The 23,900-nt window shown below is 59.2% G+C and overlaps 1 protein-coding gene across 4 annotated transcripts; it reads left to right on the top strand.

The window, feature by feature from the left end:
* The first annotated feature begins 1,045 nt into the window (after positions 1-1,045).
* Positions 1,046-20,505, top strand: TANGO2 (transport and golgi organization 2 homolog). 4 transcript variants are annotated; one of them, XM_072952903.1, is made up of 9 exons: positions 1,047-1,100; positions 6,627-6,724; positions 9,594-9,682; positions 12,660-12,779; positions 13,167-13,281; positions 15,241-15,311; positions 17,793-17,946; positions 18,271-18,375; positions 19,667-20,505. In XM_072952903.1, the coding sequence occupies exons 2-9, from the start codon at positions 6,669-6,671 to the stop codon at positions 19,785-19,787; spliced, it is 831 nt and encodes a 276-aa protein (XP_072809004.1). In that variant the 5' UTR covers positions 1,047-1,100; positions 6,627-6,668; the 3' UTR covers positions 19,788-20,505. The 4 variants fall into 4 exon arrangements, with proteins under 4 accessions (XP_072809006.1, XP_072809004.1, XP_072809005.1 ...); XM_072952904.1 differs by lacking the exon at positions 1,047-1,100 and adding an exon at positions 1,107-1,546; XM_006219009.4 differs by lacking the exon at positions 1,047-1,100 and adding an exon at positions 1,127-1,229.
* The last annotated feature ends 3,395 nt before the right edge of the window (positions 20,506-23,900 follow it).

Raw genomic sequence — 23,900 nt, 5'->3', positions numbered from 1 at the left:
GAGATGTGGCGAAAGAGTGGGGTGGGACGGGCCTTTGGGGGTGTCAAACGGGTCTGAGTTTGGCTGTTGCCTGTGCTGACTACCAGCCAGGCCCTTGCTCTGCCGAAGCCCCAGTTTTCACAGGGTGTCAGCGCTCCAAGTCAGGATCAGGGCACCTACGTCCTCAACGCAGGGCTGTGGAGCTAATTCAGCCACTGCCACTTGCCACCTTTTTTTGACTTCAAGCAAGTGATACACCTAACTGTTCTGGGCCTCAGTGTTTGCATCTGTAAAATGAGACGAATGAGCTGTGTCCAGGAACACTGAGTTTAGAGCCCTTAGCACCTTGTTATTAACCTTAATGAAACTGTCACTCTTGTCATGGTCTACTGAGGGCCCACTTTGGAGCAAGCTCTGGGCCTCTGACTCTCCACTTTCCCTGCACTCAAGGCCCCAGATACAGCCCAGGGAATGCCTGCCCTGTTGCAAGGGCCCAGGTCAGTGCTCCTTCCCAGCTTCCTGCTCACTTGCAGCCTGGTGCAGATTTGGCCAGCAGCCCTCCATGCTGGGGGCCAGACCTGCAGAACAGCCTCGAGGAGAGTTAAAGGCTGTGGTGGCAGGTCCAGGGTCTGCCATGAGCGCGGCAGGGATGTCAGGGGTCAGGACTGCAATGAAGAAGATGGCCAGTCCAGAAGCACCGACTGGGCGGACAGGGAGGGGCGAGCAGGGCTCGTCACGAACCTGCAGGCGGGTCCGGACGTGAGTATCCCTGCAGAGCCCCCAGCAGGGCCCCTTGCAGCGCGAGTCTCTGGGCCAGCAGGTGACGTGTCTGCGAGGGTAGGGCCCGAGGCTGGCGTCCCTGTCAGCGGGGCAGGCTGAGAAGGCCGCTGGGGGTCACACGGCGGAGTCAGCAGCTTGGCGCAGCCCCGGGGGCGGAGCGTAGGGAGGTGCAGCCCCGAGCGACGGCGCGAGCGGCCAAAAGAGTCCTGGCTCGCGGCGCCCAGCCCCGCCCCCCGCCGCGCGACCCAATGGCGAGCGCTCAGACTGCGGGGGGCGGGGCATGGGCGGTGGCAGCAGCGCGCGGGCGCGGCACCCGGAAGTCGGCCGCGGCGGCGGAGGCGGTGAGTTCGCGGCGGGGGGCGGCAGGCGGGCGGCGGACTGCGCTGTTGGCAGGCTGCGCTCTCGGCGGGCTCAGAGCTCGGCGCTTGGGGCGCGGACTCTGGAAGCGGGGCTCAGACTCAAGGCTCGGGGTGCGGACTCGGGGTGCGGGGCGCGGACTCCGGGCATGGGGCTTAGTCGCGGGGCTCGGACTTGGGAAGCGGATGCGTCTCCCGCCCTGCTTCAGTATCCCGTTCTCGAAGTGGGGAATACACGTCCAGCGGCCGGTCCGGCGAGACCAAGCCCACCCCGGCAGAGGAAGCGTTCTTCGCGTTCCTGAAAGGTGTTTCCAGTGTCCCCGATGGAGTGGGGCGCGGGCCCCCGCAGGCAGGGCCGATGTCCCTCGGGGGGCAGCCCTGCGAGCCCGGAGCTGCGCGGTCGTCGCCAGGCGAGGGTCGGTAGGCTACGGGTAGGTCGGCTCTGGAGCCCTGAGTCACGCTGCTCCCTCCGTGCGCCCTGCTGCGGGCGACAGCTGATGTCTGTCCCAGGGTGCAGCAAGTGCCAGGTCATCCGTGCGCCTGGACACGGCCTTCCTGGGGTAGCTGAGGTGGTCAGACCTACCCCCAGGGCATCAGGGGAGGGGGCTGGGCAGGGCTGCACCCAAGCCAAAGCCTTGGAGCCGCTGGGCTTTAACACCCCTTCCCACCCCAGGAGCTCCCGCACTTACCTCTGGGCCACAGCTTTGGTGTGGGCCTTCTGCCCTTGGACCGGTCCCTGAACATCAGGCTCCAGTCTCTCCTCCACCAGGGATGTCGCATGATCAGCCAGGCCTCCCTGCTGTCCTGCTGCGGACCTGCCTGCTGGTGTTTTGCTGCAGCTGTTTGCACTAGGCAGCCCTGCAGTGATGGCAGCTGTGAGGGGCGCCTGCAGCTGGTAGCTCTTGGGAAGTGCTCTCTGCCACTGGCTCTTTCATCCTCTGGGCAGACTTTTGTGGCAAGTGTTTGTTGGCCAGACATCATTATCAGTGAAGAACACTGTGGAGCAGATGGTGTTCCCAAGGTCACTTAGAGCCAGAGCTGGCCCTTTCTTCCGGGTCCCCTCTGCCAGGAGCCTTCCTGCCTCAGATGACCTGTTGGGTGGGGTGGGGCTGCCAGAGAGGGTGGCTGTGTTGGCAGGTGGACACAGCAGAGCCTCTGTTCCCCTCTCCCCAGGTTCTCAGGGCTCCCAGTGGGTGGAGCATGTTGCTTTGGTACTCCCACCCTCTTGGACCCCTGACCATTGGCTTCGAAAGCATGGGTCCCCCAGTCCTGTGGCTTCGTGTTACTGGTGTGTCCACAGAATGCAAGCCCCTCAGACCAGGCTGCTGGCTGGCAGTTCTGGCCTGTTGCCCAGCCCCTGAGCTGTTACTGCTGCCTCACTCTTTGCGTCTGTATTTGTGCGCCATCACTGGATCATGTTTTACCCTGGATGTAATGACACGCAGTGTCGTGTGGACTTACTCCTGGGCTGGTGGCTGCTCTCGAAGACACCTCCTAGTGCCTGCTCTCCTGCCCGTGGGTGCTGCTTCTGAGTGTGCCTGGGGCTCAGGGCTGCTGGAAGTGGGGCCACACTTGTCACTGACGCTCCAGATGTGTGAGAACTGGGTCTATGCTTTGGCAACGTGTCAGCCGGCGCATGAGGACAGTTTGCTGGTCTGGACCTCGGCATTTGGTGAGGGGCTCTGTGAGAATGAGGTGGCCCCTAGACCACTGAGTTCCTCTTTCAGACTATCCATGCAGCTTTTTTACCTGTCAGCTTTCTTCTTAGGTTGCAAAAATAACAGATATACCCTTAAAAGTAAAAAGGCCGGTGCCTACCTCCTAGTGTCCACTGGTGCTCAGGGTGCCCCTGCCGGGCCTTCAGGACCACGCCAGCTATAAGTGCTTGCTTCCACCTGCCTTGAGGGGCTGTGGGGACGCCCCCTTCCTGCTCTGACCACGTGAGCCGCAGGGGCCATCTGAGACACTGCCCCCCCCCCGTGTTGGAGGGAGGCGGCGAGGAAGCTGTGTTCCTGCCAGGAGGGGCTGAGGTGCGGGACCTCTGTGCGTCCAGAGCCCCTCACTTGTGTTCCCCTTTTGAACCCTGAAGGGACAGTGACACTGGTGTGAGGCTGAATTAGTGCCCCTAAAACATCTCCAAGAGCTCAGGAAGGAGTATCACTATAGAGAGCCTGCTGTGGCGAAATGCCATTTACCCGCCAAGCCAAGCGACAAAGTGGGGATTGCTGCGTCCTCAGTCGTGGGCGGGGAGGAGGGCGGAGCCTCAGGGTGGGGTGGCTACTCTCAAAAGGGGCAGACACCATGCGTCCTCTGCCAAGGCCCCAAACAGCCTAGCCGGCAAATGATAGCGCGGGTGGGACGCGGGGTGGGGCGCCTGCCTGCTCCTCCGCCCAAGACCAGACAGGAGTGGGGTGCAGCCTCCAGGGCTCAGTCACCCCTCCGCCTGCCCGAGGAGCAGCCTGGAGGAGGCTAATCGCCCCCGCCCCTGGGCTCCCACTCACTCACCTGTGTCGCTGCCCTCCCTGCTGCCTCTGACCAGCGGTGTGTCTCCTCCCTCGGTCCAGGTGCCCTGTTTGCCTTTTCAACAAAGAAAGTACTCTGGGGGTGCAGGCCCCCACCTCATGGCCTGGTGCTCACCTGAGTGGGTGGGTCCTTGTGCATATCTCATGTGCTCTGTCCTGTCATGAGGAACTTTGACCAGGGCTGGGCCTGTTCTTGACCAGTCTCCTGGGAACGGCTCTTCTCCCAGCCTCTCCTGCCTCACCTCCCTGGCGCAGAGGACCATCTCAAAGCCACGCGGGGAGAAGGGCAGGGTCTGTCCATGTTCTCCTCTCTTTTCTGGATGGACAATTCGGTTTTCCCGATGTAAACCTTGCCTACTGGAAAGGCACATGTTTTAGGTGTCTGGTTTCATGGCTGGTGCAAGTACCTCCTGTGTGGGGGTGTGGACACCAGACCCCAGGCGTCTCCCTGCAGGTCCCCTTGTCCCCTGGACCAGGTGGCCTGCCCTGAGCTCTGTCCCCATGCATAAGTCTTGCTTATTCCTCACCTCAGATAAGCACTGAGTGGTATGCTTTCTCCTGGTTGGGGCCCTACGCTGTCCTGGTGTGTGGAGGGCGGACTGCACAGCCTGACAGGGGCAGCAGGGCCCTGTGCGTGCGATAACCCTACAGCACTCCCGTGCTTTGCTAAGGACGATCTGGAAGCACGCAGCCACCCGAAACTGCGGGAGCATGCTCTTGGATGACCTGAGAGTGGGAACCACCACAGAAGGGCCACTGGTCCCTGGAGCAGCTGTTTGTGGCAGCAGGAGACATGCACTTGAGCTGGGGCACAGAGGGGCCGGATGGATCGAGTGGCCAGGCGGGCAGCAGCGTGAGAGGCCAAGTGGGCCAGGAGAAGGGGAGGGCAGGCCCTTGGTGTGTACTCAGGAGGGGTGGCTCTGGGTGGGCAGCTGGCAGATCAGTGTGTGGTGCCCGTTAGCCCTCTGGCAGGGCTGGGGTGGAGGGCATCCCCCCAGCATTGCTGGGCTGGGGGCACCCTGGGAGAAGGAGGGTGTGGGATGGTGGGATATGAAGCTGAGAAGAGGAAGGGCTGGGGGCAGTGGGCCTGGCTCGAATAGGGGGCGAGGGACTGGAGAGAAAGGCAGTTCCTGATGGTCCCTCCCCAGGGGCTGGCTTTCCTCTGGTCCTTCCCTCCCAATGACCGCACCTTCGTCGAGGCCACAGCCGAGGCTCTGCACCCACACCTCTGGCGGCAGGCTGCCCAGAGACGACCTTGGTGGCCTTCTTTCCCATCACAGAGCCTTTCTTGCCACCGCCTTTTGGAAGGCTGGTCTGCCACCCACCAGAGTCAGCTAGGACTGGGGGGTCCTGCAGCTGAGTGGGGGCTCTGCATCTGGTCTGTGAGCAGCAGTGGCCAGAGCTGCCCCCGGCCAGTGGCCTCACCCAGCGGCCAGGCATGCAGCCTGGGTTGGGGGTTGGGGGCGTGGCAGGTCTAGGCTGACCTGGTGGCCTCCTTCTCTGACAGCCCAGAGTGGTGTGTTCCCAGTGGGGCAGCCTTCTGTCCTGATGGGGCTCTGGGCGAGTGGGGTCTCAGCAGGCGTGGGCTGGCAGGACTTCTCCCACTGACCTCAGCAGCCTGGTTGCCACGGACAGCACTGGTCAGCCTTGCCCAGAGCATTCTTGTGTCTGGGAGAGACCAGTCCCCTGGGAGTGGGGGACCTGTGCCTCCTGTGCTGGACTCTGGTCACGTGGCAGATGGGACAGCTGGGCCTGCAACACCCAGCCTGCACCCTGTCTCCCTGCATTGCACTCTGGAGGGTTCTGCTGACCTGTCTCATCTCCTGTGTCTCATCTGCTCTTAAATCCTCTGCTGAGTGTTAGTTCGTGCTTACTGTGCCTTCTGTTTCTGAAGGTTCTTTCGGGTGCTAGGTGGACGTCCTGGCTCTCTTTATCAGGGCCCTTCCCTGCAGATCTTCCCGGGTTCCTTGTTCCTGCACTCAGAGTATGGCTGGGTTATGGGACGCTTGGGGACTCGTGCACGTTCTTGTTTGTGGTGCTTTGTTTCATTTTGTGGTTCTTTCTGACTGTCCTACTCTTCGCCCTTGAGTTTAATCGTGAGACTTCTCAGAAGTCCGGGATGAAGGTGAAAACTGGTTTGTCCGGCACCCAGGGGCACTGCCAGTGTGGGAGCCCTTCAAATGGAGCCCCTGGGTCCCCAGTGTGGCCCTGGCTCCGCTCTTGGGGTTCTCAGGGACCACCCCCAACTTCTGCACAAAAAGTCACACACAGGCATCAGGGCCATGTGCTGAGCGTACCCCATCGTGCTCCCCGGGCATCTGTCTGTCCCCTGCCATCCCTGCGCAGCCTCTTTGCTGCCTGTGTCCCGGCTGCAGTGCCAGCTCTGCACTGGAGCTGTGGCCCAAGCTCGCCCTCCTGCCCCCTGGTCCAGGTGGGTGGGGTCCTCAACGGTCGGAAAAGGCCCGCAGATGTGGGGCCTTTGTGGGGAGGGGGCGCCAAGTCCCCACTGCACAGTCCCCTCCCACCCCCAGCACCCCTGGGCCATGGGGGATGGAAGGCAGGTGCTGCGGTGGCCCCAGGCGAGGTGGACATGGTGCCACCCTGCCTGGAGGTGCTGGGGCCCTGGCCAGGGGTCTGGAGCTGGCGCTGTGCCAAGGGAAGGAGCAGGCCGTGCAGCTGTCTGGCCCCTGTGTGAGGGGGTCTCCCCGGCTGCACTCCTGGTGCTTGTGTCACTGCTGCCACCCCTCCAGCACCCGCGTGCCACCTCACATGTGTGTCCAGGGCCGGCAAGGTCACTGGCTTCGGGGGAAGGTCTGGCCAGTGCTGACAGGTGTGTTGATGCAGATGGGTGAGCGTGGGGTGTCCAGCATGTGGTGTCCCTCATCCAGTGAGGGTCCAGGCGTTGCGAGGTGGTTCTGTTCAGGCAAGGGAGCCTCGTGGGCTTGGAAGGCAGTTCCACTTAATCAGCTCATGTTTCTTTGTCCTGCAGACCTCGTGACCCTGTGTGAGCCGTGCCACCCCTTGGGGACCCATGTGCATCATCTTCTTTAAGTTCGATCCTCGGCCCGTTTCCAAAAATGCCTACAGGTAACTGCCTTGCCCTGCACCCACTTCCTGCTGTCCTTGGTCCCCCGTGGGCACTGCATGCGGGAGAGTGAGCTGCTACCACCCGCAGGTGGGCCCAGCGCTGCCCTCTCCAACAGTGGTCACTCAGTGTGGGCACTGGAGGAAATTCCTCCCAGGGGCAGGGACCCTGCGTCGATGTGCAAAGATGCTAACTAAGACTCAGCCCCTAAAGCTGGCTGTGTGTGCAGGACAGGAGTGAAGTGGGTCCAGGCACAGCCTATGCCTCTTGCTGGGTCCCAGGTGCCTGTGGACTGGGAGAAGTCTGGGCAGTAAGGGCCGTGTTGGGGGTAGGGGGTCAGAGAAGCTGGAGGACCAGCTGGAGGAGGTGGGAGGCCAAGGCCAGGGAGGGGTGAGGTGTGGTCTTGTTCCCCTCCCCGCCATGACCCTGGGCTCTGGATGGCACCCCTCCCTCGCCTGGGCATCCCAGTGGGAGTCCCTTGGCATTTATCCACGTGGAGAATGAGGCCGTCATGTGCCCCTCAACCAAAGTGCATCACAGTGCAGCTGCCTGGGAAGTTTCCACATCTGGACCAGAGATGATATGAACCATTTCAGCCAGTTCCTTGGATTTGAGCCACCACACAGAGCCACGGACACTGCTGCCTGACATCGTGGCTGAAATAAGTCATTCCAGGCTGGGAGCGGGGAAAGAAGAGTGCCTGACGTCCCTTCCTGCAGGGCAGCAGGCAGCAGGGCCAGGCTGGGGGCTGGGAGATGACCCTGAACAGCCCCTGGACAGAGTGAGCTGTGTGGGTCAGGGTCCATCCCATGGACAGAACCTCAGCATAGTGACTCGAGCAGGGAAATCTAATGGACAGAGTTACTAACTATTGTGGGATCCGAGTGCCCAGGGCGGAGCCCGTCCTCCCCCTGGGCTGAGATCCACCCCTAGCTGGGTGGCATGGCCCTGGCACACAGGGTGACCAGGAGCTCTCTGGGCTGCCTGAAGTCCTCCCACTCGATGCTGGCAGCCGTCTGGGGCAAGTGGTGCTGCTTCCTGCTGGTGCTGGGGCAGCCACATGTGTCACCTGCTCCTCAAGTCTCTGGCTGGGACTCAGCGCTTCTCCCAGATATGATCCAAGCCACGGTAAATGTGCACCTCTGGGCGACGTCTGAAGTTCCGCAGGGTTTTCCTGTCGGTGTGGGATGGTGAGGGGGGCTTCCGGCTCCAGGGGTGCCAGCCGTGCGGGGCTGGGGCTGCCTTGTGAGGGACAGCACAGCAGGCTGTGCAGAGAGGCCAGTGAGCTGAACCCAGCCCGTCTGAGACTGAGGAGGGCCTGTCGGCACCTGGAGGGAAGGGCCCAGGGCAAGGCCATCAGCACAGGGCCCAGAGGCCACTCAGCTGCTCCGAGTGTCCGCTCGTCCTGACCCCAGAGCCTGGGCTGCCTCCACTCTCGGCTGTATTAGTGCGCAAGCACCTGTTCATGCCTCGCTTTCAGTCCTTTTGATTAAGTGCCTGGAAGTGGAAAGCCCTGGATCGAGTGGCCATCCTGTGTTTGACTTTCTGAGGAACCGCCAAGTTGATTTCCTTGTGCGCCTTCTGACGGCATGCCACAGGCTCCCCGCGATGTCAGTCAGACCGTGTCAGGACCCGTGACAGGACAGAGCCGTGGTGACTTGCTGTCCCCAGAACTGCCCTGTGCTGATGTGCTGCCCGCCTGTAGTGCTGGGGCCTTGGCTGGCGCTGGACCCAGGAGTGGGAGCGAGAGCCTCGAAGCAGAACCGTCTCGCCCACTGGCAGTTCGGCTGAACAGCGGCTCTGGACAGAAGCAGCCCAGCCCTCGGGCTCCTGGACAAACAGACATCTGACTCCTCATTCTACAGGGTATCTGGAGTCAGCGGACAGAGGCTCTGTTCTTTCGCTTCTATCTTTTCCCTAATTTTCCTCTCTGGAGTCTTCTCAAGGATCCAAACCAGAAGTGATGGCACCAGCCTGGTTTGGGCATGGCCTCCTGGCCTCCCACCCGGCTGACACGGATGTGAGGCAAGCAGCCAGAGGAGGGACACTGGGTACCTAACGGGGGACCTGGGACCTGAGCGCAAGACCTGACCCACCCTCACTGGAGGACCTGGCCCCCTCGGCACAGTCTTCCCACTCACTCGGGGATGTGGCATCTCCTTCTGCTTAACCGCTGTCCAGCCAGCTTCCACCAGGACGGGACTGGGCTGTGTCTCAGAAGGGACAGAGCCAATGTGGCTGGGGTCAAGGGTCAGGGCCTGGCAGCCCCTTCCCTCAGGAAGCCTCCCTCGACCTGGGGCTGGGGCCCAGGTCAGAGCTTGGCAGTTGGAGCTACAGAGCATCCTTCTGTGAACAGCCAGGCTTATATTGGGCAGCGACCCCCACTCTGGGTGTGTACCCTGAGCCCCAGCACAGCCCTGAAGCTGGCTGTGTGGAGGGACAGAGTGGCCTCAGGCTGAACAGGTGTCCTGGGGGTGGTGAGGCTTTGGGCAGCCCCTGGCCAGGGTGGCATGGGCAGTGTGCATGGGGGACACCCTGGGCACATGGTAGAAACGCTCCCACAGCCCTGGCGGTGGTGCCAATGCTGGTTTCCCTTCAGTTCTGTGAACGTCTTTGTTAATTCACGTTTTACCAAGAGCAGATGTTCGTGAAGTCAGTGAGTCAACACAGACATTACTCCTGACCTTTGAAGATCTGATCACTGACTCGACAGACCTGGTTTCAGATGCAGTGTGGCCGCGGGGGGCCCGGCCCCCCCCCACCGCCATCCAAGCCCTCCCACGTTGCTACAGACGCACAGCATCCTGGTTAGGGGAGAGGAACTGCGGCTCCCCGCTGTCACCCAGGCCTCAGCCCTGCTCTCTCCCTCAGGCTCATCCTGGCCGCCAACAGGGACGAATTCTACCACAGGCCGTCCAAGGTCGCGGACTTCTGGGGGAGCAACCATGAGGTCCTCAGCGGTGAGTCTGCTGGGTGGAGGTGGCCCGGAGCGGCTCTAGCCATACGGCTCTTCCCAGCGCACATGCGGGAGGAGGAGGTGGAGACAGCTGGGTCTCACGGACCGGGCTCCCCAGCCGGCGTCCAGGGCGGCATTGGGGTGAGTGCCCGGAGCTGTGCACCCAGCACTGTCCACATGGCTTTCCATGCCTGGATCTGCACAGAAGCAGCTGGGAAGTGAGGGTTTATTTGGACCCACCTCCCACTGTGGTGGGACTCCTGGGAGGTGTGGGGCCAGGCTGGTCACTGAGAAGCATCATGGTTTTGCCTGCAAGAGCCTGGGCGTGTGTCTGTCTGCAAATGTTTCTGTTGTGCACAAGTGTCCCAGGCTCCAGGGAGAGTGGCCTGAGATGGGGGAGCAGAGGCCCAGCTAGTGTGTCCCGGGGGCTGGTGAGGATCCCATGGGGACAGAGTGGAGGTGGGGCACCTCTGGCCCACTGTGCTGCAGCCTTCCTGGGACCTTTGGACTGGGAGCAGTGTCTGTCTCAGTGTGGGCAGGGTCAACCCGGAGGGCATGCAGATAGGTCATCTGTGAGACAGGCACCAGGCCAGTGCAAGGGGGAGGCCTGGGGGGCCTGCTTTGCCTGCCGAGCTCCTACGAAGGCCTCCTGGGGGCTGCATTTGGGCAGTGGTGCCACGAGAGAGGAGGACAGGGATGGGGAGACCGAGACGGGGGTCTGGCAGGTGGCGGGGAAAGCTGTGAGCAGGGCCCCCAGGGTGGTGAGAGCAGGAGGGAGAAGAGGCCGGGTCTCCACTGTCTCAGCCTTGTCAGGAGACCCAGGACACGTGCAGACAGGAGTGCGGGGCGGAGGGGTGGGCCCTGCTGCATGAGCTCTGGGGCTCAGGGGCCAGGGCTCAGGTAGGTGCGGTCCTCAGTGGAGCCACAGGGATGGAGGAGCAGGCCTGTGGGGCCATGGGAGCAGGGCACAGGGGAGCTTGTGAGCACGGCCAGGACCACCCCGGCCACCCTGGGCTAGGAGGGAACAGAGCAGCTGTGGGGATGGGCAGATCGTGTATGTCACTGCTGGAGGGCACAAATTGCGGGCTGATCCCTTGGAAGGGGAACAGGAGGCAGCTCTGGGGGGACTTTTGTAGATGAAGTTATGGAGGCTCAGATGAAGAGTCAGCCTGCCTGGGTCCCTTGGCTGTCCTGGCCCCCAGGCCCCCGCTGCCCTGCCCGGGAGATCCCAGGTGCACCCTCTCCCAGTGTCGGTGTTGCCCAGTCACGCACAGAATCACAGCCATGCATCAGTGATGTGGGGCTTGGTAGACATGGAGAGGATGTGTGGGTTGTTTCTCCAAATGCTTTTCTGGCTCCTGCTGTTTCTTCTCAGCCTCTCCCCGCTCTGCCCCAGTTACACACATGTCAGTTTATTTGAAGTCGTCCCACGCTTCAGTGATGCTCAGTTCATTTTTATAAACCCTTCTTTCTCTCTGCTTCTTCTTAGATAGCTTCTATCACCATGTTCTCAAGTCCCCAGGTCTTTTCTTCTTCAGTGTCTAACTGGCTTCTAATCCTGGTCTGCATATTTTTTATCTCACACATTGTAGTTTTTATCTCCAGAAATTCAGCTTTTCTGTCTTTCTCATCTGGATCCTGGTCCTTGGCCAGATGTGGACGCTTCACTCATGGTTTGTCGGAGGCTTCGTGCCCTGGATGTGAGTCCTTGGTGGGTAACGTGTCACCACCCACTTTGTTAATGACACCTTTTGGTAAGCGACTGTTTTGTCTTAATGGAGTGCAGTTTATCTTCTCTTCTTATGGTTTGTTCTTCTCATGTCTTATCCAAAAAGTCTTTGCCTGTCGTAAGGTCAAAAGGTGTTTTCCTCTATGTGCTTCTCGAAGCCCTCTGATTTGGGGTTTTATGTTTTGGTCTGTGATTCATCTCACATTCAGTTTTGCCTGTGGTGGGAGGCGGGGGTTGAGAGTCATGCCCATCTGTCCACCGTTCCGTCATCACTGGTGGGTGTTCTGTGGCCGTTGTGTTGCCGTGGCCAACCAGCTAAAACTCAGTGGAACACATGTGTGTGGATCTGTTGTGGACTCTTGTGTCCCACTGATGTGTCTTGGTTTCCATGGCTTCTGAGCAAGTGTGGAAAGCAGGTGGTGGAGCCCTGCGGCGTGGCTCTCTCCGTCGCTGGGAGACCTATGGCCGTCCTGAGCTTCAGAGCCAGCCTGTGAACATGGTTACACACAGGCCTGCTGGTCTTCACTGGGATTATGTCCACTCTTTTGGTCTTTTGGGGAGAAGTGTCACCCTGACCACATCAAGTGTCCCTTCCTTTATTTAGACCTGCCTGATCCAGTTAGATTGTTCCTCAGCACACACGTCTTTCCTATAGCGTTTTCCTAAAAGTTTTAAAAGTCATTCAGTGCTGTTGTAAATGATTGTTTAAATTCTTATCTTCCAGTTCTTGCTGATGTTAACTTATTAGCTCTAGAGGATTTTTTTTTTTTGAGATCCCTTTTGGATTTTCTTCATACACAATTCTGTCGCGTAAAAATAGGGACAGTTTCACTTCTTCCTGATCTTTGCTTGTTTTCTTCTACTGTTATAACTTATTACTGTTATAAAAATAGCATTTTAGTTACAGCCATTTTTACTCTGGTCTTCCAGTAAAATGACCTTCTAGTCTCAGGAGACTCCCTCATGGCCCCTCTGCAGGGGCCCTTGGCTGTGGAGGGTTGTAGCCGGCGGGCTCCTAATGAAGGGCCCACCCAGGCACTGGGATGTGTTGTGCAGGGGCCCAGGGCCCACCACGCAACAGCTCCTGGGGCTCCCATGGGCCTCAGATGTCATTGTTGGGCGAGGGTCTCTCCCACATACCCCTGTGGAGTTCCAGCCCCCGTTCCACAGCCAGGGCTGCTGGGCTGAGCCTGCGTGTCCCCAGGATGTGGGCAACAGGGTGGGACTGGAGGTAACACTGTCCTGTGCTCAGGGCTCGACATGGAGGAGGGCAAGGAAGGCGGCACGTGGCTGGGCATCAGCACGCGGGGGAAGCTGGCGGCTCTCACCAACTACCTGCAGCCCCGGCTGGACCGGGACGCCCGGGGCCGAGGTACATGGGGCTGGGTGGGCGGGAGGGTGGCGGGGAAGAGGGCATGGTTCCAGGGCCCTGGCTGGCCACACTGGGAGCCACCCTCGGCCTGGTCATGTGACTCCCACCTTTGGCCGCGGCGTCACTCCTGACTATTGTGTCGTTGTCCCCCACCTGTCCAGTGGACACTGTCCCCACTGAAGACCTGTCCTCTGTGCTGGACTTCGACGTGGGGGCATAACATGGGGGAAAATTGTCAATGCCCAACAAAAACGGAGTTCCTGGTGCCCACCTCCCTAGCTGCTGGGTCAGTGTGGCGGGGTGGCTGGCCTCGGGGAACTGTCGGTCTCCCCGGGAGAGGGGCTCAGCCCCGCTGCCCTGGACATGGGTGTCTGTCTCCTGCCATAGGTGAGCTTGTGGCCCAGTTTCTGACCACTGATATGGACAGCCTGACCTACCTGAAGAAGGTCTCGGCGGAGGGCCACCTGTACAACGGCTTCAACCTCATAGCAGCCGACCTGAGGTGGGTCCACCAGGCGCTGCTCAGGCCTGGGTCGCAGCTCAGCAGGCAGCGGGGAGCCATGGCATCTGTGGCAGACCCTCCAGGGATGCCACTCCTGGTGGGCTGGGTGAGCGTCCCTGGTCCAGCCCCTCCCAGACGCACTGGCGGGGGGGGACTTGGGCAGCAGAGCTGAGGTGGGGGCTGCCCCCCCCACACCCCATGACTGCATGAGGGCTGTTGGCTCCTGCTATGAGAGCCAGAGCAGGACTGTGCTGGGCCGTCTCCCCAGGTCTCCTCCCCGAGTCTGTGGCTGGGGTCCCTAGTCTCTGGTGGACAGAGGTGTCCCAGCTAGAGAACCTGGCCCACATGGTATTCAGTGCTGCTGAGTGCTGGGTCCCACAGTGGTGTCCCCAGGGGGTCCATCCGAGTGGGTGCCAGGCTCACAGCAGGTTCTGGGAGGTCTCGGCTCCCAGGACCCTTCTGGAGATGCCAGGGAACACAGAGCTGCCCAAGCCACCCTCTGTTGCCAGCAGACTTGGGGGTGGGGCAGACAGGCGAGCGGGGCAGGAGAGGGTGGAGGGTCCTGTCGTTAGGGCTGGAGGAGCGGGCCCCAACGGGAGCATGGGTCCTGGAGCCTCAGGGGCACCTGTGCTGGGGGAGAGGTTCAGGAGTCAGGTTGCTGGGACCCTGAGGGGGCCAGGGCCATGTAGGGATGCCGCAGTCGGGGTGTTGGCAGGTCCGTGCAGGGCATACAGAGAGGTGCGGCAGGCCATGGATGCTCAGCAGCTCCCAGGCCCACCCACTGTCCGCACCTCTGCATGCAGACTCTGCGCCTCCACTCGGGCACCCTGTGTGCCTGGCGCTCTTAAGTTCAGACAGGCAGGTGACAGGCAAGGCTCCTGCTGGTGGCCACCAGGCTGGGAGGGACACCTGCTGGCAGCACTCGCATCACAGGTTCCGGGCACTGGCTGGCTGTCTTTGCGCCGTGCCCTGACTTCTCAGGGCACATTTGCCTCTGCAGCTCCAGGGCCTGGGCCCTGGCCACTCACAGCTGTGCCCTCCATGGCAGCCTCCGACCCAGGGCTGGCTAAGGGGGCCCACCTCCTGCTGCAGATACAAGCCCCCAGGCGAGGTGACTGCCAGTGCCTGGGAGGTTGGCAGGAGTCACTCAGGGCCCTCGTCTCCTGGGCAGCACCCCAGGGCCTGCATCCAGGGCTGCTGGTCAGATGCTGGTGGGTGGTGGCGGGTGATGGGGACAGGGTACGTCTGCACACAGGTAGGGGCTGCTGTGGGTGGTCCCCGCGCACACGGCCTGACTGGTCAGGGGCAGGAGGGGCAGTGCTATGGCCAGGAAGGGTGCAGCGAGGCCCTGGCAGGGTGTCTACCCCTCTGATACCCAAGGGGGGCTCCTGGACTGGAAAGAGTCCATCTTTAGCTTACAGGAAAGGCAATCCAATTTGCAGTGGAGAGATTTACTGTGATGTTTAGGAATTGAAACACTTTCAGCTCTGGAGCACTTTAAACTGATTTAAGTGCACACTTAGCATGTGAAGGTCTGAAAACATCTCCAGCTCTGTGTTCAGAAGCCTCAGTCACCCCGGGGGCACCCATCCCATCCATGGGCGCTCAGCAGTGAGCATGGGTGTGGGGGCTGCAGCCTCGCGAGGAGACGTGGGCATTCGTGGGGACAGTTGTCACCATAGGCAGCCTCGAGTGCCTACACCTGGGGGCATTCAGCAAGGCAGGACAGTCTGTTAGATGCTGCCACTCCCAGGCCAGTGGTCCCTGCAGTCACCCAGGAGTTGGGAGCCAGGGATACGATGACCCTGCCTGTGAGGCCCTGTCCCTACAGCAGTGGCTTCCAGCCTCTTGCTGCCACCAGCAGTGGTGCCGGGGCCCGGGCTGTGGAGGTCGTGGGGTGGCGACAGGGCAGGACACCCTGAGGCTCCTGGCTGACCCTTTCTCCCCTCTGGTCTGCAGCACAGAGAAGGGAGATGTTGTTTGTTACTATGGAAACCGGGGGGATCCCGAGCCTGTCGTCCTGGCACCAGGTGAGCCTGCAGGGTGGGTAGCACCGGGTGGGGACACCGGCACTGCTCAGGGACTAGGTGCTGCTGAATTTCTCCCCTGGGACGTGCCAGATGGCCTGTAGCGACCGAGGCTCACTCGATACATGTCAGGCTGCCCTTTCCCAGCACCCAACCCACAGCTGTCTGGGGAGAACTAGAGACTAGAAGGCTGAGTATGCAGAGGACCCCCCACCCAATTCTGTGTGCTGGCCAGTGGCCCTTGTGGAAGTATCTGGAAACCACCCCCATGATGCCCTCAGTTGTGACTGGAGATACTGGTTTTCTGCCAAGTCACTGGAAGAGATTCTTTTCAATTACATCCTATTGTTTCGTCCCTGAGCCTGCCCCTCCTGGTCCATGTCTTTTTTTTTTTTTTTCAGTAACAGCTCTATTGAGGTATATATATATTTAAAACATGCCACCCAGTTCACCCATTTAAGTGTGCCCTTCAGTAGTTTTTAGTTTATTCACAAAGTGGTACAACTATCACCAAAATCTAATTCCAGAACGTTTTTATCACCTTAAGAGGAACCTGCATCCACTGACCCTGGCGGTTATTCCCCGTCTCCCTGCCTCCGGCGCCTGGAAACCAGTGATCCACTTTCTGTCTCTGGATTTGCCCTTTCTGCACATTTTATAGAAATAGTCTCAGACACTACGTTGCCTTTTGCATCTGGCTTCTTTCGCTTTGTGTCTTGCTTTCAAGGTTCACCCGTGTGGTAGCACGTATTATGGCTTCATTTCTTTTTTGTTTTTAATTTTTTAAAATTCTTTTTTTGGGGGTAGTTAGGTTTATTTATATATTTTTTTAACGGAGATACTGCGGACTGAAGCCAGGACCTCATGCATGCCGAGCATGCGCTCTACCGCAGGGCTTTACCCCCACCTTCATCCCTTTTTATGGCTGAGAAATATTCCACCATGTGGATGTCCTGCCTTTTGTTTATCCATCATCTGTTAATGGACACTAGGGTTGTTTCCACCTTTTGGCTGTTGTGGAAAATGCTGCCATAAACATTTGTTACAAGTTTTTGTGTGGAAACATGTTTTCATCCCCCTTGTGCACATACCCAGGGGTGGAGTTGCTGGATCCTAAGATCACTGTTTAACCTTTTGAGGACTTGCCAGACTGTTTTCCAAGGCAGCTGTGCTGTTTTATCTCCCTACCGGCAACTTACGAGATTCCAGTTTCTCCACATCCTTGCCAATACTTGTCATCATCTGACTTTCTGATTACAGCCATCCTAGGGAGTATGAAGTGGTGTCTCATGGTGGTTTTGATTTGCATTCCCCTGCAGGTTAGTGACATTGAGCAGCTTTTCATGTGCTTATTGGTCAGTTGTATATCTCGTTTGGAGAAATGTCTATTTAAGTCCTTTGTCTATTTTTCAAGTAGGTCATTTGTCTTTTTATTATTGAGTTGTAAGAACTGATTTAACTATCCTAAATATAAGTCTCTTATCAGATACCTGATTTGTAAATACTTTCTCTCATGCTATGAGTTTATTCACTTTCTTGTTGGTCTTTTGAACCACATCATTTTACAATTCGGTGAAGTCTAATTTATGTATGTTTTCTTTTGTTGCTTGTGCTTTTGGCATCACATCTAGGAACACATTGCCTAATCTAATGCAGCTTTTCCTGTTTTCTTCTAAGAGTTTCATGGTTTTAGCTCTTATGCTCAGGTCTTTGGCACATTTTTGAACAGACTCTCCTGAGTGGTGTGAGGTAGGGGTCCCGCTCCATTCCTTGCTTGTGGCTACCAGGTGCCTGGTAGATACAGCATGGTGATGTGCGTGCTGACGGTGTAGCTGTGCGGCCCCTGCAGAGCCAAGTGACTGGAGTCAGGCCACACGTGGCCAGTTTCCTCCCCTGTAGTCTGGCAGCAGCAGAGGGTGGCGGCTCCCGTCCTTGGTGTGTCTTTCAGGCTGGATGACTCCAGTTTACTGCCCCTGCTGCCCTTATGGCCCCTGAGAAGCCCCTCTTCTCCAGGGGCGTCTGCTCTGCCTGACATATCATGCCTTCTGTTGACCTGCTGAGACCCTCCAGCTCCCCCAGCCAGGGTCCAGCCAGCGGGCAGAGGTGGGCATGGGGTGTCTCAGTGTTGGTGGGCTCCCTGACAGCCAGCTGATGTGGGCAGGCGCCCTTTTGGCCTCAGGCTGCTGATGCTTCCAACCTCGACCTTCTCAGGTGGACCCACACCTGGCAGCTTTCCTTGCTGAGAGATGGAGTGGGGAGGGGTATCCTTCTTGGGTGCCCCTTCCTTCACCCGGCCAGATTTCGGGTTCTTTATTCCCATCACCTCTCCCTTGAGGCCCCATGGCGTCTCCTATAGACGTTGGGCACCATGAGTTCTCAGGATGCTTGTAGAGAAGGTGCCAGAGGGTGGGGCCGCCTGGCCTCAGTGCCCCTCAGCCAGCGTTGCGGGGCCTGTGCACTGGCCGAGCTGACCCCTCCTCACAGGGACCTACGGGCTGAGCAATGCGCTGCTGGAGACGCCCTGGAGGAAGCTGTGTTTTGGGAAGCGGCTCTTCCTGGAGGCTGTGGAGCGGAGCCAGGCGCTGCCTAAGGAAGCCCTCGTGGCCCAGCTCCTGGATGTGCTCAACAATGAGGAGGCGTGAGTGGGTGTGCCCCCCACCAGCTGGCTCTGAGAGCTGACTCTGTCCTTCCCCAGCTCGGAGCCCACAGGTGCTCGTGTTCCCAGGTCCTGGGGAAGTTCCTGGTGGCCCTGGCACAGGGACTGGTTTGGCGATCGCTGTCCTGTGTCCTCGGCCCAGCAATGGGGTCTTAAGTAGAGGGCTGGATGGAGGCCCTAGGCCTTGCCTGGAAAGTGCACGGAGCACCTGTGTTCCCCCAGCCACCTTCCAGGGCGCCATGGGGCTGATGGGCAATGGCGGGTAGGTGGGGGCGGCCAGCGGCGACCCCTCCGATGCCCTTCCAGGCAGCTGCCGGACCCGGCCATCGAGGATCAGGGCAGGGAGTACGTGCAGCCCATCCTCAGCAAGTACGCGGCTGTGTGCGTGCGTGGCCTGGACTACGGCACCAGGTGTGATAGGTGGGCCCAGGGCATCTCGACCATCCCCTGAAGAACCACCTTCCCCAGCTCCCCTGCAGCCTCCCCTGTCTACAAGCAGCTGCCATTTCAGCCCTGGGGCCGTGGGACGAGCAGACCCATAGTTAATGGTCACGTGCAGAATGCACACCGGCTCCTAGGGCGCTGGAGGTTGGGCAGAAGGCTCCTGGCCCTCCCCCAGCCCCTACAGAGCCCAAGAGGCCAGGACGGCATTGGCATGCTGGTGTCAGCAAATCCCTGTGGCCCAGGGATCCCACTGCCGGATCTTCCCCTCTTGCCCTACATGACTGTGACTGCAGGGGGGCCTGTGTGACCAGGATCTCAGCCTGGGGACGTTACCTCACCCCAGGAGAGGGGCGGCACTGGTCTCCCCTGCAGGATGAGGAAGCTGGGAGGGAGAGGTCGTCATCTACACAGCGGGGGTGTCTGCTGTCCCGGCAAGGTCCCACCTGCCTCTCCCTCCCTGGCGGTCGAGGAGTGCTGTGCGTGGCTCCTCCGAGGGCAGCCCAGTGCTGTTCTGAGGTGGCTGGGATGCACAGAGGGGGAGTGGTCCGGCTACCTGGCCTGGAAGAGATGGTGGCCTCCTTGCATGGCCACGTCTGCTTGGGCTTGGCTGTCCCAGGCTCCTGGGTGCCAGCCTTGTGCTGGGCTGGGGACCTGCAGCAACTGTGACATTCAGCCTGGCCCTCGGTGCCAACATTGCCGAGGACTCAGGCAGGGTCCTCGGCTGTGACAAGTGCCGGCCGATGCCAGGGCGATGTCATAGCTGTGCCTGGTCTCTGGGTTCAGTGGGCTGAGTGTCAGCGGGCGCAGCCCTTCTGTTCCTGTGGGTGGGAGTGATTGGGCTTTCCCTCCAGGCGACCTGGCTAAGGGCGAGGGCGAGGGCAGGGGGTGGGCGTGGGTAGCCCTCCATCCTCCAGGAAATGAGAGCTTCACGTCCTCTGTGTGTGGGAGGGGGTGGGGGATGGCAGGCAGGGCCAGCGTGATGTGTGTGGCCTTTCCTGATGGCTTTCAGGGCCAGCCAGGGAGCTCCATGCCCCACAGGCTCAGGGCCCAGACACCCAAGAGGGGCCCATCCAGTCCCCGAAGCTGAGGCCACTGCTCACTTGTGACCCACCGTAAGCTAGGCCAATGCCGAGCAAGACCCCAGGGGTGGTGGGTTTGCCCCTTCTGCCTGGGATTTGACTCCATCTGGGGCTCTGAGCGGTGTGCTGAGCGCCATGCTGAGCGCCATGGGCTGAATGTAGGCCATGCTCTCTTCCAGAACCAACACCGTCATCCTCGTGGATGCTGATGGGCACGTGACTTTCACAGAGCGCAGCATGCTGGGCACGGACCCCTCCCGCTGGGAGACCAGCACCCATGAGTTCAGGCTGAAGAGCTAAGCTGCCCCCAGGTGTGGCCAGGGACTACTGGAAGGCCCTGCCATGTGTACTGCCTGCGACTCAGCCAGCTTCCTCCAAGGGCCAGCGCCCTCCGACTGATGTGAAGTGTCTCTGTCCCCGTGTCTAGCTCTGGTCTACCCTTCTGCCCATGGGGGTGAGAGTCCCATGGGCAGGTTTGGGGCAGGCCCAGGTGTGCTGTGCTTCACCCTGGCCTGTACACAGAGGTGCATGCACAGGCACACCTACAGGTACATGGGGACACACGCACACACTCCTGGATGTACACACCCACTTGGGCCACAACGCAGAGGTGTGTGCTCACCCACATGTGCTTCTGGCCAGTAAGTCTTGCTATGATCAAAACAGTAAGGGTGGACTTCTGTTTCAAAGTGGCCTCTCGTCTCTGGGGCGTAGCCCAGTTCCTGACAGCCAGACCTGCTCCTGGAGAGGAGACAGGCCACATCTGGAATGAGGAAGAAGGAAAACATTCTCCACAGCAGAAGCACAGCTCGGTTGGTGTGTCCAGAGGCTCTGCGTGTGCTGGGGGTCCTGTGCGTGTTGGGATAGTTTGCTTGCCTGTCAGGCTTGCTGGTTCTGGGCAGGCCACCTCAGTGAGGGGACACAGCTGCCCCAGCTGTTTCCTTCTGGGGACTCAAGCGTCATCGCAATCTGTGCATGAGTGTGAGGCACCGATAATAAAGCTCTGAGGCCACGGTGACAGGACGATCAGGCTGCTGTGCAAGGGCTCAGGGGCTGCTCTCCTGGCCTGTGGGAACTCCCAGGGCACAGACCCTGGTGCAAGGCTCTTTCCACTCCTCATTTTGCTCACGGCTCCTGTGTACCACGATGGAAGCCCGAGGGTCTGTCAGCCTGTCCCTCTTCTGTCTCTGGGCAGAGACTAGGGTGCACGGGACTTGGTAGGTGGTGGTTACCTCCTGAGCTGGGCCAAGGAGCCAGGACTTCATCTGGTGGAAGGACAGGTGGAAACCGGGGCCCCCGAGGGAGCAGTGTGGTCAAGCCTGCACTCAGGGTGGAGCCCCGAGGCCAGGGGATGGCACGAAGGGCTGGAATTCAAGGTAAGAGGGCAAACCACTTGCCCCCTGGTTTGGGGCAGACGCTCTGGCATTCCTGTTCCCAGCTGGGGTGGAGCATTTAGGGTTCCTGCGTCTCTCCCCTCCGCCCGTCCAACGCCCTCCTTGGGCTACTTTGAACTCAGAAGAAAAGTGCTTGTGCACAGCCAGGCTTCACGGGGGCTCTTGGTGTGCTTCAGCCGAGGCCCCTGGGCCCCCACAGGTCCAGCTGAGCCACGACAAGCCAGGCTTCCAGCTCCAGCACCGCCAACGCCCATTATCCGCCTCAGCAGGCCACTCCTGTCACAGACCAGGTCCCCACACCAGCAACCACCCTGGCCAGGCATGTCTGCCCTTGGGGGGCACCCCTGGGATGGGTGCACCTGAAGAGCCTTCCAGATGTTTGCCTCTGCCCCAGGGCCCGGCCTGCCCAGGGAGAGCTTCTCCATACTTGTCATGGGCCTCTCTGCCCCCGCCCATCCCCCAGGTTGGATCCCACGAAGAAGGGGCAGCCCAGGATGTAGTTCTGTTGCTGTGGGTTGAGTTGTGCCCCTCTCCAAAAGATACGTTGATCCCAGCCCCCAGTACTTCAAAATGTGACCTCATTAGGGTCTCTCCATAGGTAATCAGGATAAAATAGGATCGTTACAGTGGGTCCTAATCCAATATGACTGGTGTCCTTGTAAAGAAGAAAATTTGGACACAGGGACAGACAGACATGCAGGCGGACTTCGTGAAGACTGGAGCTGGGGAACCACCTGGCTGGCAGAGAACCCAGGGAACATCCTTCCAGGACCCTGTGTTACCCTGACCTCAGATGTCCAGCCTCCAGACTGTGAGAATAAATTCCCTTATTTAAGCCCCTCAGTTGTGGTACTTTGTTAGGGCAGCCCGAGCCAAATAAAAAAAAAATTGTGGCCTCTGTACACACTAGGAAACTCAGGCTGAGGAAGACACCTCAGTGTACCTCAGTCCCCAGGCAGGCAGGGAGGCAGAGCCCTGAAGCCAGGAGGGAACAGGATGAGGACAAGACAGACCTCGGAGTCCTCCCACGCTGGGTTCACCCTGCTGCCTGGACCCCGTCCCACCTTCACCTCACTTGCCCCTGCTCATGGCCATGTTTTCTGACCAGCTGCTGCCCCAGGGCTTTTGCACGTGCTGTCCCCTCTGCCTGAAGGGCTCCTCCCCCAGACACCCAAATTGTACTCACTCCCTCTCACAACCTGCAGGTCTTTGCTAAAGTCCTGGGGGAGCCATCCTACCTGGAGGTGCAGTCTTCCCTGCCTTGGTCCCTGCTCTGCTCTGCCCTGTAGCAGTGAGCACTGATAAGCTGTGCATTTTGACTACTTCTTGTGTGTCCCCCTGTTAAAACAAGAGCTCCAGGAAGTCAGGACCTTTCCTCTCTTGCCTACTGACTTGTGCTGATGCCTAGGCCAGGTAGATGTTTGGACCAAGGAAGGCAGTGCTGGTCCTTCCGAAGCCCCATTTACTTAGGCCAATGCCTGGAAGTGAGGCCTGTGCTGTTAGCAGGTTTGGGGACCCAGGGAAGCTGGTATTTCTGAAAGTGCCTTTGACATGCCACACAGGAAGGTCTCTGCTTGTCACCAGGTGCATCCGATCCCTGACTCCCTAATGTGGGTCTCTTCTGGGCAGATGGGGACTCTGCCCCTTCCCAGATGAGCTGCTTTTGCTCTCTGGCTCCACGATGGCTGCAAGGAAGCTGAAGGTGTGGGGCTGGCTGACACAGACCCAAGTCTGTGAGTACACGCAACCAGCCCAGGAATACAGCCTGGCCTCAGCTTCGGGCCTGTCTGCAGAGACCCTGCCAACACCCGGCTCTGGTCTCAGCTGCTAGCAGGTGGCATCATCCAGGCTTCAGCAGAGACCTAGCTCACGGGTGAGCCAGGCTGAGGTGGAAACATAGCAATCTAGAGGGGTCCTACCCCAGCCTGGGCTGGAGTTCCAGCTTCCAGGTGTCAATCTTTGTAACTCTGAGGCTGGAGCCAGGTGGGGACGGTGGGGAGGTCCCGTGGTACAGTCCTTGTCCGTCACCCAGTTGGTGCCAAGCCAAGTGGAAGCTGGTTGTAGTGTCTTGTGTCAGGGTTTCCATGCATTGGGCAAGGCCAGCAGCTGGTGGGGTCTAGAAGCTGGACCCTCACAGGACTCGATGACCACTGTGGGGTGCCTGGGGCTGACTCCTGGTGCAGCCTGGCAAGCAGAGGGCAGGCAGGGAGGGAAGGGCTTGGGTATACCTCCACCTTGGTATACCTCCACCACAGGCAGCATCCCCTCCCCCGCCTTTCTTTAACCTTTTCATTGGGAAATGATTTCAACTTGCTACAAACTTGGAAAAATGGAACAAAGAATCAAATATCCTTCACCCAGTTCCTCCCAACCTTAAAACCTTACCTAACCACAGTAAAATGATTACAATCAGGAAATTAGCATTGACTCAATACTAGTAACTAACCTTCACATCTTTTCTGAATTTCATCAACTATCCCGCTAACATCCTTGTCTGAGCTCAAACCCAGTCTGGGGTCTGGATGCCAGGTGGCACTTGGTTGTGTCCCCTTCCGTCCAAGAGGGCTCCTCGTTTTGTCTTTGACTTGAATGATCTTGACACTTTTGTGGGTAGAAAGGCTTTCACGTGGGTGTGCCTGGTCTTCCTTCATGATTAGATTCACACTTTGCCTTTTGGGCTTTAGTCCCCACAAGTGATAATGTCCTCCTCAGGGTCCTCGAAATGTCCCTTTACTGGCGCCTTTTTCCTTAATTTTTTTGGAGGTATCACTGACACACAATGCGGTATTCGTCTTTTAAGTGTACGAGCTGATGCTTGGATATGTGCGCCTTTGCTGGTGATCTTGGTCACTTGGTTAAGGTTACCCTCGGGTTATTTCCTGCAGAGTTAACCACCTTCCCTTTGCAGTTAGTGTCTTGAGGGAGAAACTCTGCAAAACTAACAAAACCCCGCCCGTTTCTCCTTTTCTGTCCACTCTGAGTAGCGTCCGGGACGTCTGTCTGCAGCAGGCCCTGTGCC

Source organism: Vicugna pacos, chromosome 32 (assembly GCF_048564905.1).
Source record: "Vicugna pacos chromosome 32, VicPac4, whole genome shotgun sequence".
In the NCBI taxonomy this organism is placed as follows: domain Eukaryota; kingdom Metazoa; phylum Chordata; class Mammalia; order Artiodactyla; family Camelidae; genus Vicugna; species Vicugna pacos.
This window is presented reverse-complemented; position numbering and strand designations above follow the sequence as displayed.